The 12641-nt window shown below is 37.9% G+C and overlaps 1 protein-coding gene across 2 annotated transcripts in view; it reads right to left on the bottom strand.

Annotated features, from left to right (window-relative positions):
* The window catches only part of DNAJC1 (DnaJ heat shock protein family (Hsp40) member C1), a 2872711-nt gene that overhangs the window by 1372988 nt on the left and 1487082 nt on the right, over positions 1-12641 (bottom strand). For both annotated transcript variants that reach the window (XM_044064570.1, XM_044064571.1), the window contains exon 7: positions 2760-2850. In XM_044064570.1, the coding sequence (XP_043920505.1) occupies positions 2760-2850 (91 nt within the window). The remainder of the gene's footprint in view (positions 1-2759; positions 2851-12641) is intronic.

Below are 12641 nucleotides of genomic sequence, written 5' to 3'. Positions count from 1 at the left end.
TTGTTGCTGGCTGCGGCACGCTAATAGCAGGAGGACTGTATACTGAAAGGCATAATAATGTGGCAAGATTGTTGCACTGGGGATTGTGCAAACATTATGGTATTGAAGAGGGTGAAAAACACTGGAAACATCAGCCACAAAACATCACAGAAAATAATGAGGTCTACATTACATGGAATCACCCATTAACAGCAGTTCCAAAGACAGATGCGAGAAAACCATATATACTGGTCCATGAAAAGAAGCACTGAACACCGAATTCACTACACCTAGTGACTACAGCATCTTGCGTGTAGAGAGCTATAAAGTAAAAAATATCAGGATTTGCAGGCAAAAACGAGAACAATATGGAAGAAAGATACCCAGACAGTTCCAATAGTAGTAGAAGCAACTGGTCTTATAAAAAAGGATCTACAATTGTATTTAGATATGTTATCAATGTATGCAACTCCATACGAATTGCAGGAGGAGTCACTATTGGGCACATTGTGGGTGCTGCAAAGAGCACTTATGGCTGACATCAAAGATTGAAACAATGCTAATTTCATGAACTTTAATTATATTTTGACTTATGAATGGAGTCCATTCCCATCATGGTATTAGAAATCCAAATGATTTGGAGAAATTAAAGGCAGAATCAGTGGGTAAGGGCTTCATCTCACCAGTGTAGTACGTGTACTTTTTTTGAGCCACTTCTGATGTAAAGATAATCCAGAAAGGTAATAAGATCACAGGATGCATCAGGTAGCAGCACTACAATAGCCAACACAGGTTGGCACACCACATCCTCCACTGATAAAAATGTCAGGGGTATCAGCATTCAGATGAAGAAAGTGTTTTCCATGTCACAGAGGACCATTAGGTGGTGTTTCTGCATCTACCACCAGTTTATCTGTGAAAAGTGGAACAGCCATCTTTTTAGCACCATCTTAGGAAATGTCTTCTGAATGGCACACATCACAGTCTTCTGAAAATCCATAGGAATGAACTGAGGAATTCAGGTTAGTCTACAGTCTGCAGCAATCCCCTTTGTGATGTTCCACATACTGGCAAGGGTTGATTCCATCTTAAGGGGCACATGTAGTATCTACAGTGCTTAGAAGATATACAGCTGGCGTCAGACAATGGCCCTAATGAGGAACATTCTATCAACAAGAATCGGTAGTACCTTACACAGCTCCTCCACATCAAGACTTGATGTAAGCACCACAATGGTATCACCATCTGGCTCACAGTGGCACACTGATGGTGATGAAGCATACTCTTCTTCATTAGCATAGCATCAGGTTATGGCACAGACACCCTTATCCTCTGCCAAGTTTGGTTATCAATCTCATGGTGGCACAGATGACATTTCTTGCATGACTGCTCCCGTCCACATTCCACAGGATATGCAGTATTATATAGCTAGTCACACTGGTGATACAATGCATATCTTCATCTGTCAGTACCACTACTGCTGGAGATTTGGCATCCATTCCAGGTGAGTTGGGTGTCATCTTGACAAGCTCCTCTTTATCAGCATGGAAGCAGGTAATGGCTCATCCCCCTCTAGGGTTTATGTCAGTTGTAAATACATGCCAAGCAGTTCCTTGTCACAGTGGAATATTCAATATCCACATGAAATGACTTGAAAATTTCTGTCATTCTTTCATTTCATGCTGTATCATGTACTTCTATTTCTTTCTCATTCCAACTCTCATACACTTCCAGAAGTCATAGCAATATTTTCTCCATCTATGCACTCTTAGTGTCTAAACTGTCTCCTCCAAACTATGTTCTTCAACTATATTGCTACAAACACATTTCAGCAGCCTCAGCCCTCAGAAATGGATTTTGTGTATAAATAGCTACTGTGTTATGTTATTTCCTTAGTGCTTATATTACACTTATTTTCTTTAGCTAGCTAGCTCCTCTGTGAAAGGCATGGCACTCTGGAATCCCAGCAATCCAGTTCAGATTTGCAAAGGACATGGCTGAAAGATGGTAGGAAGTAGGAGAAGACATCTCCCCATCAGGGGTGGAGGGTGTAGACTAGGTCCCAGTGCTGAACTGCCACATGGAAGAGGTCAGGACATGAGGAAAAATATTGAACCAGCCTTAGAAAATTTCCTTACAGCAGCTGACTCTTGCCCTTCATTATCAGAAGAAAGATGGCTCTAATAAAGCAATAACCAACAGCAAATTGGATTTATAAAGGTTATTTGGGGTGCTATGACCAAGCAGAATGGAGGAATTCAGAAAGGCGACAATGCTCATATGTAAGGCAAAGAGCCAAAAATATAAATTTTTTTACCTAGATGTCATTCATGATTACTACAAATCACTGGGTGCGGTGGTACAGCGGTAGCGTTGTTGCCTAACAGCAAGAGGTTCTCCTGTTCGATTCTCGGCTGGAGTGCCTTCTGGGTGGAGTCTGCATGTCCTCCCCGCGGTCGAGTGTCCACCGAAAGACATGTGTAAATGGGCATGCCTTCATTGAAGGTTGGGCGTTGAGCTGGCAACTCGACACCATAAGACTGACAATCATTAGTGGACCGGAGTTCTGCTGTGGCGACCCCTAACCGGGAAAAGCCGAAAAGACAAACATCTGCACTGTAACACTTTTCTTCTTCCTCCTACTGTGGCCAAAGACAACATATTTTAATAGTAAGACATTGCTGGTAAAACTTTTATTTGCAAAATTCAGTTTCCAAGAAATGATGGGGCTATGACTATTATTGTCTAAGTTACAGCACAGAAAACAAGGAAATACTCACTCTGTAAGGCCTCAAGTTCAGCTTGAGCTATGGCTTCTTCCCTCTGTTGTATTTTCATTTCTTGGTATTCTCTATAAAACTGTCTGGCATCCTTCAATTCAAAAATTAGAACAGCACATTAGTTGAAACAGCATCTATCTATTGCATATTAAGAGAAAAGTGAAGGTCAGCTGTTACAGTGAAATGTTAAAAGTAGTAACATTCTACCGCATGATTACTTTATTATTCTTACCACATGCAAACCGATGCTTCAGTTATTTAAACGTCTCTTTTTTTTCCTTTTTTCTTATCTGTTCTCAAGATGAAAGCCAGTACTGATTACCCATTTATGCCCACTGCCTGGTATCACTATGGCTTACTGGTATTTTACAAGTTCCAGCAAAGAAAACTTCATGAAAAAGGCAGCTTGACCTAAGGATCACGTAAATCCCTTGCACATCTGAAACTTCTGTGACTGAGGGAATATTCCATAAGCAGTAAGACTGCAATGAACAATGTTTGATATCTTGTCACACAAGGCCATTACTTCACTTCCTTTCTATAATGCTAGACATTTTATTGATGCCAACAAGGATTTATGTGATCAGCACAGTACAATGTATACTTTTACCTACAGCAGCTGTTTTCAACAATTTCATGATGCTGAAACCCTACAAAATCTATCACTACTACTCAAGAAACCTCATTTATTCCACTGGCTTTGAAAATGCAATTTTAATAATACATTTCTAATACTTCCATCTTTATAAATGATACAATATGTACGTAGTTCAGCATATATTGACTGGATTAGTAGCCAAAGTCTTCTCTCGGTGCAGTAAACCTCAGAATACTAAATGGTTATAAATTTCAACTATACCTTTTCATATTCAAGTATTACAGTATGTGACCTTTCTGGTCTATTTCTTTTTTTCATATATGAACTGCTTTCAGAAAATGAAATAATTATCTGGTGCAAATGACAGACTGTAATATTGCAGGCAACATTTAACAGGATTGTCAGCAACATATTACCAGCTACCAGCTATGTCAGTAAGAATAAACTATGTCCACTTCTGAAAAATGCAACGATCACACAATATTAGCTAAAAAATGATGGATACAATTTCTGAGCTCTTCCTTAAGGCAGGATCCTCTCAGCCAGGTCATCCCATGCAAGCACATTCCTGAGCATGCAACCCTAGCCAGGGCATCATCCTAGTCAGCACTGCAACAGGCTACATGAACACTCAATCTGGAAAGTTGCAGATTGAATTTGTATTTGATCACTTCTTCAGGTCAAACTTGCACAGAGAGGAAAGTTTCTGCAGTGTCTGATCCACTGGTGAAATCTGAAATCTATACAAGTGAAGGGTAACAGTCTCAGTACAGCAGAAGTAAAAATTGTCTTACCAGCCTCAGCTAAAGCTGGTAAAGGAATCTTTTACTTAGAAAGTATCTGCTTTCTTGGGAGCCACAAAGGAGTCCACATGCTTCCAAGATGCATGGCAAAATTGATGTTCCATAGGATATGTGGAGGGTCCCTCTTTCCCTTTCACAGATATTCATTAAGATGCTTCTGGGATGAAGGAATGTGGGCCATAAAAAAATCCATAGAAAACAGAAGACTTTATGAACCTTAAAGCTTCTCGCCAAAGAAAGATTATCTGAGGAGAGCTGTATGGTGAGGAGGAGTCCCTATCCATATTAATTCTTTGTGAGGTGAACTCTGGTTCTTCATATTCTACAGAAAACTCTTAGGGAATACCCTGATCCCTGGCCAGCCAATGCTATCTCTGTGGAGTTGTCATGCTTTCCCCATGTCATGTGGCTTCTCCAATTTCCTGTCATGCAAAATATATACTCACATTTGGCAGGTAGATAGCCAACAATGTATGTGTTTGAGGTGGGAGGGAAAATGCAGTGTGTGCCACCTTTTACTGTTAAATGACAAATGTATATTACTAAATGTTTCTACATGTGCTTGTTTATATACAATGGTCAAAAGATGTCTACATCATCCACTCTCATAATATTATAAAAGGCAGATGGAGAAAGCTGGGAAGAGGGGCACTTAGAAACAATTTTAAGTTTAATTTACACTGCAAAATGTTTCCTGTTCTCATCGATCACGTCAGTTCATTTCAGAAAGATAATGAGGATGTACTCACATTTTAAACTACTGCCTTGAATAATTCTAAGCTTACAGGTTTGAAAGTGATCTTGAAGATTAAATACACTTACTCAGTGTAACATTTAAAGGCCACGGTGGTGCAGTGGTTAGCGTTGTCGCCTCACAACAAGAGGTTCTCCCGTTCGATTCTCGGCTGGAGCGCCTTCTGTGTGGAGTCTACAAGTCCTCCCTGCAGTCAAGTGACATTAAAGACATGCAGGTAGGTGTGAGCATGAATGGGTGTGCCTTCTTTGAAGGTTGGGTGTCGGGCTGATAGGCAGATGATACAAGAATGAGTAATGCATAAGCGGCACTATAATTTAGAATACATGCACTTACGGTCTAAAGAATAAACTGGATTTTCTTCTCAAAGGAAACCCAGATGTTTTACCTTACTTCAGATGACTAAAAAGTTTAATCAGAAAAGGAATACAAAGAGGTTAAATTGTAGATGAAATTCAACAAATTTAAGCATGGCTACTTCATTAAAGAGGTGTTCAGACAGAGGCTTCTTTCACTAGTATCCTGAAATCTAATTTCAACTGGAAGACTATTTAGAAGTGCAGGACTAGATCTAGAGAAGGTAATTTCACCAATCAGTGTTTTTAATGGGGGATGGTTAAGAGAAATTGAAGTGTCCTTCTCTAATAGGGATTTTTTTTTCTTTTTAGAGGGCAGCAGCACTTTTACTATTTATACAGTAAGGTGTTTAGCAGGTAGGTGGACCTTTCATTAATAGGTAGCCACTTTAGTCTCTTTAGGTTACAGAGGTGTTACCTGGAGACAGCAAGTAATGTAAAATTGGCTATTTAATTTTCTGTAACTTACAATCTGAGTGCAATAAGAAAAATGGAAGGAAAGAAAAGGAAATCTGTATTCTAGTTCTGGGAGCAAGACATTCTTGGCAATGGCTTTCTGGGCATCAGGAAAGAAATGATGTGAAATTGTAGAACAAAGCTGGGTCATGACTTTATTAATGGTACTGAAAGAGTGGACAGTGAAATTTAGAGAAGGATCAAGGGTTAAACCTAGATACTTATATTCAGTTACAATGGTAATAATATTGTTTTAATTATCTAAGACAGTAATGATTGGTGGTAAGGGGTTTTGCGAGGAGACGCGTCACATTTTTTTTTCTGACTCCGCATATCACAGCTACTGACTCTCAGCGCAAAATCCCCAATTTTGTACTCGTACTGATAACTTGTAGGGCCCCGACAACAGCATTACGTTCTTGCCTAAAAGAGGCCTTAGGGTTACAGTATGCTGTCGGGGTTGGAGGATAATGTTCACTGGCACAGCTTTGTAATTTCGTCAGTCTTCCTACTCAGACACTGGAGTGGGGTATGGTCAGTTACCCAAGTTGAAAGTTCTAAGCAGTGCATAACACTTTAGGGAATAATAGGCCCATTTAATTGTTAAGCATTCTCTTTCTGCTGTGGAATATCTCCTTTCTTTTTGCTTAAATTTCTGCTGATAATGCATAAAGGTTGCTCCTCATCTTGAATTCCATGGGATAGCACTGTTCCAAACCTACCTCTGATGCATTGGTATACAGAGCAAATTCTTTATTAAAATCAGTGTCACTAACATAGGTTCAGAGACTACATTTGTGTTAGGGGGGGGTTTATATCACATTGACTAACTTTTAAAAGTTCGAATGTCATATGGTCGACACCATATGATCGAACTTTGAAAAGTCCAAAAGTTTCAACGGAGATCTTTGTACAGTGCGGAATGGGAAGATTTCGCTTTCTGCACTGTAGTGCAATCTCAGACTTGTAATATTTACAGAGTGGGGGAGGGTGTGGGGAGTGCAGGGGGGCTTGCCCCCCCTGCTTCAACTGTTCAGGTAGGTTTTTTTCTTTGTTTTTTTTTTTTATTACATTTTCGAACTTTTAAAAGTTCGATCTATGGTGTCGACCATATGACATTCAAACTTTTAACAGTTCGATTATGTAATATAAACAAGTGTTAGGAACTTAGCATAATTGTGGATGTCCAAGTGTATTCATATCTGTCCTCACCTTCAACCTGACTTCCCGAGTTGCATTTTCCCCTGTAGCTCTAGCTGACTCCTGCTCTCAAAGACACAAGGAAATCAGTTGCATATGAGGGGCATTGACAGAGAGCATTTTCAGATCTTTCTTGCTGCAACAGTACTATGGTCAAATGAAGTTTGAACATTGTCCGTCCATTGGTTTTCCCGCTTCCTGAGGATGGAAGTATTCTACAGGGGAAATTTCTTTTGTCCTTTTTGTAGCTGTATTTACATTTTTTTTAATATCTGATAGTGACTCAGATTTAGTAGTAGTTGCAAAGGAAAATAACTGACTTAAATACAAGTGGAAGTTTCAATTACTGGGGCAGAGGAGGTATGCAATGACATACTAATATGTTATGCTAAAAGTTTGACAGACAAGTATGCTCTTCGGGGAAAGAAGGTTCTTTTTTTTTTCTTTTTCATGGCCAACACATTTTATGTAATTCATTGTTTAATTTCTATGAAGTGCAACTGTTCAACTTAATGCATCTGTGATAAACCGAGATGCTGCCGGCCCAGTTAGTTGGAATTTTGTAAATAATTATATGTCACTTAAAAATATTAATATGATTTATATAGAAATGTGACACTGTCTGCCCAGCTAGATAGAATATTGTAAATAATTCTATGTCATTTGTGAATAGTAATATGATTTGTATACTTGCCTTAAAAATGTAAGAAAACCATATGTTCTGTACTGACCATCAACATTATAACCACAGTGCACCCTGCTGGAAAAAAAGCAGAAATGTGTATAAATTATATGTCAATGCAAATGTATGGTTTCATAGTAGAAATTGGGACAAACAGAGTTAACTTGCAAAACTCTAAGAAAATAAGTTGATAAGTAAAGAGTTTTACAATGTGTTATAAAGTTAGTTTATCTCAACTAAGAGACAGGATGTCTAGGCTAGGGGCTTCTTTCTATTGTCTGGAAACTGATGTAATTCCAGGTTTCTTAGGTAATTGTTTTACAGCTTTCAGTTTCAGGCAAACTTCTCACTCTTCCTCCAGATCCTCAATAAGACTCCCCACTGGCATAGCTACAGAGTTGAGATCTCAGCTGAGTGAACAAGCTAAGACCTCCAGCACCCTCTATGCCCAACCAGTGCTTTGTGTCCCTGCCCAAGTCGCTGACACACACTGAGGTTTGATTTACACATGCGCATAACAGGGAAAGGCTGGCACAAATTGACTAGCTATGCCCCCTTCTGCCCAGACTATAAAGTAGATAAAACTGCCACCAGTTAACTCTTTATTAGCTACTTTAAGGCCTTTAACAACGACTGTCCAATTTTACTGTTAATTTTAATATTAACACAAATGGTAGTTTGACCAAGAGCAAGGCTATTAGGAGTGGCCCACACAGTGTCACCAAATAAACATGCAAGTACTCTAAAAAAAACTTAAATATCTTTACACAGAACAGCCACAACAAAATGTTTAAATACATTTAATAATAAATAATAAAATAACAAGACAATATTAAATATATACCCACAGTGATGAAGTTCAAAACCACAGGAAATATTTAAAACAACACTGCAGGACAGTCTTAAATAAATAAATGAAAAATATCTAAAGTAAGCTTTACTATATTCCTGACTATCTAAGAGTTATACTGTTCCCTAGAAACTTACTTCATTAGAGCAAGGCAGATGTAGTGAATGGATCTTCTAGTTGTTGTCAGGTCCAAGACAGAATACAGAAAGCTCTGTCTCATTAACAGACTTTTCAACTTAATATCTAAAATATTACTGCTGGAATAGCTTGCAGAATGATATAATTTCTTGTCATCTGACTTTTAGTTCCTAGGCCCAAAACCTCCATTGCTAGAAGCTGCCAGTTTTTAGCATCTACCTGTAAAAATATACAAGGGCTTTTCCTCAGATCTCTGACATATGTCAGAAGTCATAAAACACCTGCATTCCTTCATGCTTTCAAGACTAGTAATTAATTCACCCTAAAGACAATACAGAAAGGACAATACAGAAAGTTTCCTAGTACAGACTGCGTCTCTTGCTACATTGAAAACTGAAAGATACCATCTTTTATGGTCTAGCCATAAAGTAATTTAATTTCAGTTACTTTTCTGAAGTTAACCTCCTGTATTCCATTTTCCACTGTTAAAATATATACATTTAAACAGTTACAATAGTGCATGTACATTTTTGTTCTTATCCAGTAGGGTACACTGTGGTTACATTTCAAACAGCACTTCGCAAATACCTTTTCAACACACTTGTATGTACAAGCAGTTTGATATATACATGACTTACAGTTCTAATACATTTGTAATACAAGCATCTTATATAAATCATTTCAATATTCACCAATGACAATTATTTACAAAATTCCATCTAGCTGGGCTGGCAGTATCACCTTTCGACACAACCATCACTACAGTTTTCTTCCAAGATGTTGGTGCTTCCCCTCTTTTTAAAATATTGTTAAACAAAACCTTCCAGATTTTTATTACTTTTTTCCCTCCTAGCTTTCAAGCATTCACAGGAAAACTGTCTAGTTCTAGAGATTTTTCTGCAGATTCATTATATGCCACTGTTTTATTTCATCTCCACCTATCTCACTGTTAATTGTTGATCCTCATCTACCTTTAACCTTGGCATACTTGTCTTCCATAAATATTTCCATTTGTACTTTTTTTTGATTTCCATTCCATTGCTTATCATAAAAGTTTCACTCAACTTTCATTTTATCCAACTCACTTGGCATAACTTCAGAAGAAATTTCTATCTTCCATAACAGTTCTCAAATCTGAAATAATTTCCACTATCCATTACTTCAATTACTCTCTTTTTAACAGGTAAGTGGGGGAGCCCCAGTGTCTCATTTGTACCTCATTAACCTGCATTTCTATCTTAGTTGCTAATGGTAATGGTATATGATCTGAAATAGTTATTTTATTATAAAATGAGAAACATCTTTATTAAATTATCACTTATGACCTAGGCCATGTTACATTTATATAAATGACAATAAACCAGAGCGACAGTGTCTCAGTTGCAAACATTGTACATTCCAAACCGTGGAGGCACAATTGTAGCTGCAAGCATTATACATCACTTTTAACATATCCAGTCATTGTTAGTTAACCATTACATATCTCATTCAAATCCTGCCTTCTTTTAAACATTGTTCCTCCTCTGCATGTACTGATCCCAGTTTCCATTTTTTCCTATGTAATTTGCTCCTACCCTTTTCTAAAGATCTCAGTTACAGTTGTTTTAATTCTGTTACTATCTTCACTACTTCTAGTAAAGCTGGAATAGACTTTGATTTCCCTTTTCTAGTAATTGTTTTTTGGCAGCCATCATAATTAGACTTAGCAAGGCCTTACTATGTCTAGGCAATTCCAAGTTTATATCATAGCTCAAAAAATAATTTCAAGAGTTACTTCAGCTTGATCACCCCAGCATCTCCAACAGAGCTGTCCTGCAGGAAATCTAAATCTACCAACTCATCACACTCCCAGAAAACATGTTCCCAGTTACCTCTTTCTGCTCCATCACATCTCCAACATTTGCTGTCTATCTGAGGAAACGTACTTTGAAGTCTGCTTGAGGTATAAAAATATCTATGCAAGCACTTCCAGGCACAGATTCTAAATCTTCTAGATATTGTTACATATTTGGGAGACATACATATATACCTCCATTGTTTCCTTGTACATAGCTTATCTAATCTCTTTTCCCAGTCCTTCCTAACCTCCACTGACTGATTCTTATAGTTATCATGCAATATTTTATACAGTCTACTAATTATTCCTTTCCTAATGGCAGCTTTTGGTCTTTCATTTAGGACCCCCCTCCCCATTTTTTCTCTTTACCTATACTCTGGCATCAATCCTTGATATGGAAGGCAATCTTCAGCATGCAGTCCAAGTAAGTTCTTGGCATCTTCCCATTCTATTACCTTTCCCTCTCTAGTTATTTGCTCCCAGTACCTTGGATTCTTTGCTAGTTTTCCCAAATATATTTCTGTCCCCTCTTGCCTATTATCTGTATCCCAAATTGCAGTCATCTGTATCGGCAGAATCTCCTTTCTCCATTCCCGCGTTGGCTTAGTTCTTAGAAGACCTTCTACTACTTTATGAATATAATATGCTGTATGATTATTGTTGTTCTCCTTAAAGGTCTGCATCCAAAATCCCAGTCTTTCCCTGTTACTTGAGCCCCCCCCCCCCATTTCATCATCTCTTTCCATTTTGAATTACAGTCTTCTGTGTGTGCTATGTATAGGAGCCTTAACTGTGTTGTTCTGAAATATCCCTTCAACTCGGGTAATCCCAATCCACCCTGTTCTACTGAAAGAGTAAGCTTATCCCACTTGACTCTTGCCATTTTCCCCTCCCAGATAAAATCATTCAGCTCTTTATTTTATTAATTGCTATCCAAAACTTCTCCTCTGGTCGATAAAATTATGCCTGACCAGTGTACAAGACGAAAGGAACTAAAACATTTTAACTGCTTGTACCTTGCCATCAATATCCATATAACAGAGTTTCCATTTTCTCAGTTGTTGTATTATCTTTTTGTTTAGTCTCTTCTCACACATCCTTTAGCTGCCACACCAGTATCATTTTAATCCATACTCCGAAACACTTCATTTAGTCATGCCCCATAAATATGGCTATTGCTGAACCAATTCACATGTGGGAACATAATTTACCGCTACTGCTTTTGTTTTTGCTTCATTAATTTTGTATCCCAAAAAAGGTTTGAAACTGTCTCAATATGTTCCTCAACACTAATGTCCCTTTCTGGTTTTGTCAGGTATAAAATAATGTCATCTGCAAATAGAGCCAGCTTTTCTTGACTACCACACCAATTATATCCTTGAATTTCTGAGTCCCTTATTTTCTTTGCCAATGGTTCTAAATATAATGCAAATAACAAAGAGGGGGGGCGGGCGAAGGCACCCTGCCTGGTTCCACTGCTCAAGCAGAGATTATCTAACAGGACCCCCCCACACTTAAATGTTCAGCTCTGAACCTTCATATATCCTCCTTATCAACCTTATAATTTTAATAGGGAATGCTAATGCTTCCCTTGCTCTGCTCACAAAATCCCAGCTTACTCTGTCAAATGCTTTCTGTGCATCAAGATCCACCAGCAGCAGTGATATATTATGTATGGTAGTCAAACGAAAGAATAAACAGACTCATTATCCTCAGTTAACCTATGCAAGCTCAAACCCTACCTCAAATCACACTGGCTATGCCCCTGTGATAACCCAGACTAACCACCATACCCTTTTCTAGAGTCCCTTGATTCCTAGTCTCTGATGAACATTATCTTGTGTTTACTCGCTGATAATAGTGTGCTTGACCATTCTGAGGATTATTTCTTATGTAAATATGTATATACAATTGAATGACTAACCATTTTCATATAAGACCAGAACTCTTGTGAGACTGAACATTATAATTGTATCCTTGTACTTTGCTATTGAATACTCTGGCCACTTAACACAAACGTTTTTCTTTTGATATTTTTGTGCAACTTTAGAATCTATAGTATCTCTTAGATATAATTTGCATTATTAATTCAAACTACTGTTGCATCTAGGTTTATCTACATCAGGTTTTTCCTATTAAAATACAGAATATAAAATCCTAGATATGTAATATGTTATAAAGCATTGTAATGTACCAATATCTATTGCA

Source organism: Protopterus annectens, chromosome 3.part0 (genome assembly GCF_019279795.1).
Source record: "Protopterus annectens isolate FY-2018-M chromosome 3.part0, PAN1.0, whole genome shotgun sequence".
NCBI lineage: Eukaryota > Metazoa > Chordata > Ceratodontiformes > Protopteridae > Protopterus > Protopterus annectens.
This window is presented reverse-complemented; position numbering and strand designations above follow the sequence as displayed.